Here is a 2,544-nt window from a genome sequence, read left to right as displayed (position 1 = left end):
CTCCAAGATTTTCACTACCACAATAAATACCACTCAATATATATTTCTTCAAAAGTGACCTTCAATGGAATAAACCCCATAAATTCGTTATGTGTCATCTTCTAAAGGGAGACAGTGACATTTACCTAACAACACAAACTTTGGAGACAGATATTCTGTCACCACAATACAAATATACCTTAAGTATCTAACTGACTTCAACTGGCAGTGACATAGCCATGAGTAAGCAACATAAGGTTACCAAACAATCAGGGCAGTAGATAGGTGTAAAGCCTAGTTCTATTTTAAAAGGTGACTCTCATTTTTTTTTATTTTTAAATATATTTAATGATTACTCACTTTGCATCTTTGGCATGTTTTCAGAATAATGAATGTACATCTCCAGCAGATGACACACACAGCTCAAAGCTTACCTCACCGTTATGTTCATTTTTCCAATTTAATTTTATCCAATGTAAACAGCAAAACAGAAGATTTTCTCTGAACCTATACTAGCCCTGATCATATACAATTCCTTCACTCTAAAACGTAGGCCAGACTATTGTTGACCATATTTCTTTTTTTTTTTATTAAAATACTGAGTTTATTTCACATGTGTATTTGTCTCCCTACCATTTCCACATCTGACCACCACTATTACTATGTCCTATCATAACATTCCATACATACTTAAAACCAAAGTAAAGGGTGGAGTTCCATCCTTGAAAACTAAACAGGCATTTTAGACAACACATTCTTGGCAATTGAACCTGGACAACATTTATCAAACACAGTAGGGAAAGTTCTCACTTTGCATTATAAAAAGGACAGCCAGATAGATATCAACTGTTACAGAAATGAAGTAAGACGGAATAGTTCAAACTGTTTAAACCACTTTCTTAAAGAGACTTCCTCTACTGCCAGAGATCTTGAATAGCCTCCTGGTCAGTCATTCGGAAGCAATTCTTCATGTAATTAATGAACTTGGCTTCCACTTTGGGAAGAGAAACACCTTTTTCTATACTTGCTTGCATTTTTGCCTTAATGTCTTCTACAGAACTAGGTCCTTTTGGTGTTTTAGGAGTTTTTTCCTGTTTTTTGAAGGACTCTTGACCCTTTGATCTTGGTGTTGATGGTTTTAAGTCTTTTCCATTTTGGTTTGATTTTTGTGCATTTTTTGCTGGTGTATCTCGCGCAGATTTCTTCACTGGAACTTTTTCTTCAGCTTCCTCCTCATCAAAATCATCATCATCATCATCTTCATCATCCTCATCATCTTCATCATCATCCTCATCGTCTTCATCAAGTTTTACTTTTTTCTGTGGAACCTTGTTACCACCTCCAGGCGCAGATCGCTTTCCAGACATACTTAAGAGTTTTACATCTTCCTCATCTTCATCTTCTGACTCTGCATCTTCCTCTACAGCTACTAGGTGTTACCCACTAATGTGCACAGGTCCTGATCCACACTTCAACCTTAAGACCACGGGTGGTGTAATTTCAAAGCCCCCAAGGGAAACTGTTGGTTGTACAGACATTTTCAAAGTTGCCAGTGTTACTTTAATTGGACTGCCTTCGTAGTTCATTGCTTCTGCCTCTACGATGTGTAATTCGTCTTTTGCCCCTGCCCCTAAACTGACCGTTCTTAATGATAGCTGGTGTTCATTTTCATCATTATCTACTTTAAAGTGATAATCTTTGTCAGCCTTTAGTTCACAACCGAAAAGGTAGTTCTGAGGCCTAAGAGGGCTCATGTCCATGTCCATCGAGTCTTCCATGAGGCAGAGGTGCGCACTTCGGTGTAAGAGAAGTCGGACGGAGAAAACCACGTACTGCTCCACGGAACAGACACGCAGGACGAAATCACGCCAAGGGACCATATTTCTTAACATCAAAATTTTTCAGGCAAAAATGAAGTCTTAAAGAATGTACAATTAGTTGCAGTGGTGGTGAGGAATGTGGTATATTCCTGAACATAGTCTGTATCTATCTTCTATCTTGTACATTTTTTTCCTTTGGTCAAATTGCCAATAATCACAAATGAAATAGAATATCAAATATTTGGTAAACCTCATAATATAGTAGCGGTATAAGAAGATAAATCTGAGAAGGTACAAAATAATTAGCCTAGCATACTTTTTAAACCTTCTTTGGGTAAGAAATTTATAACAATACAGACAAGCCACTGTTCATGGCAAGCCAGCTACCAGAACGAAGTGGGCAAGTTGTCTAACCTTTATGTAGTCCTATAAAATAGGGTAAATATACTAAAATCTGTGCACCTAAAGAAGATAAACAAGAAAGAGGACCCAGGGTAAGATGATCAATCCTCACATAGAAAGACAAATGGGATGGACATGGGAAGTAGGAAAAAACAAGTAACAGGACATGAGCCTACCACAGAGGGCCTCTGAAAGACTCTACCTAGCAGCTTATCAAAGCAGATGCTGAGACTCATAACCAAACCTTCGGCACAGTGCAGGAAATCATATGAAAGAAGGGGGAGTTAGTATGACCAGGAGAGGACAGGAGCTCCACAAGGACAAAATATATCAGGGGACAGGG

The 2,544-nt window shown here is 38.2% G+C and overlaps 1 protein-coding gene across 1 annotated transcript; it reads right to left on the bottom strand.

Moving 5' to 3' along the window:
• Window positions 1-553: 553 nt before the first annotated feature.
• LOC110564545 (nucleophosmin-like) lies at window positions 554-1,847 on the bottom strand. The gene is given in 1 exon segment (XM_060391549.1): window positions 554-1,847. A coding segment is annotated over 1 exon segment (864 nt). The 5' UTR covers window positions 1,758-1,847; the 3' UTR covers window positions 554-893.
• Window positions 1,848-2,544: the final 697 nt, after the last annotated feature.

The sequence above is a fragment of the Meriones unguiculatus genome, chromosome 9 (assembly GCF_030254825.1).
Source record: "Meriones unguiculatus strain TT.TT164.6M chromosome 9, Bangor_MerUng_6.1, whole genome shotgun sequence".
Lineage (NCBI taxonomy): Eukaryota > Metazoa > Chordata > Mammalia > Rodentia > Muridae > Meriones > Meriones unguiculatus.
This window is presented reverse-complemented; position numbering and strand designations above follow the sequence as displayed.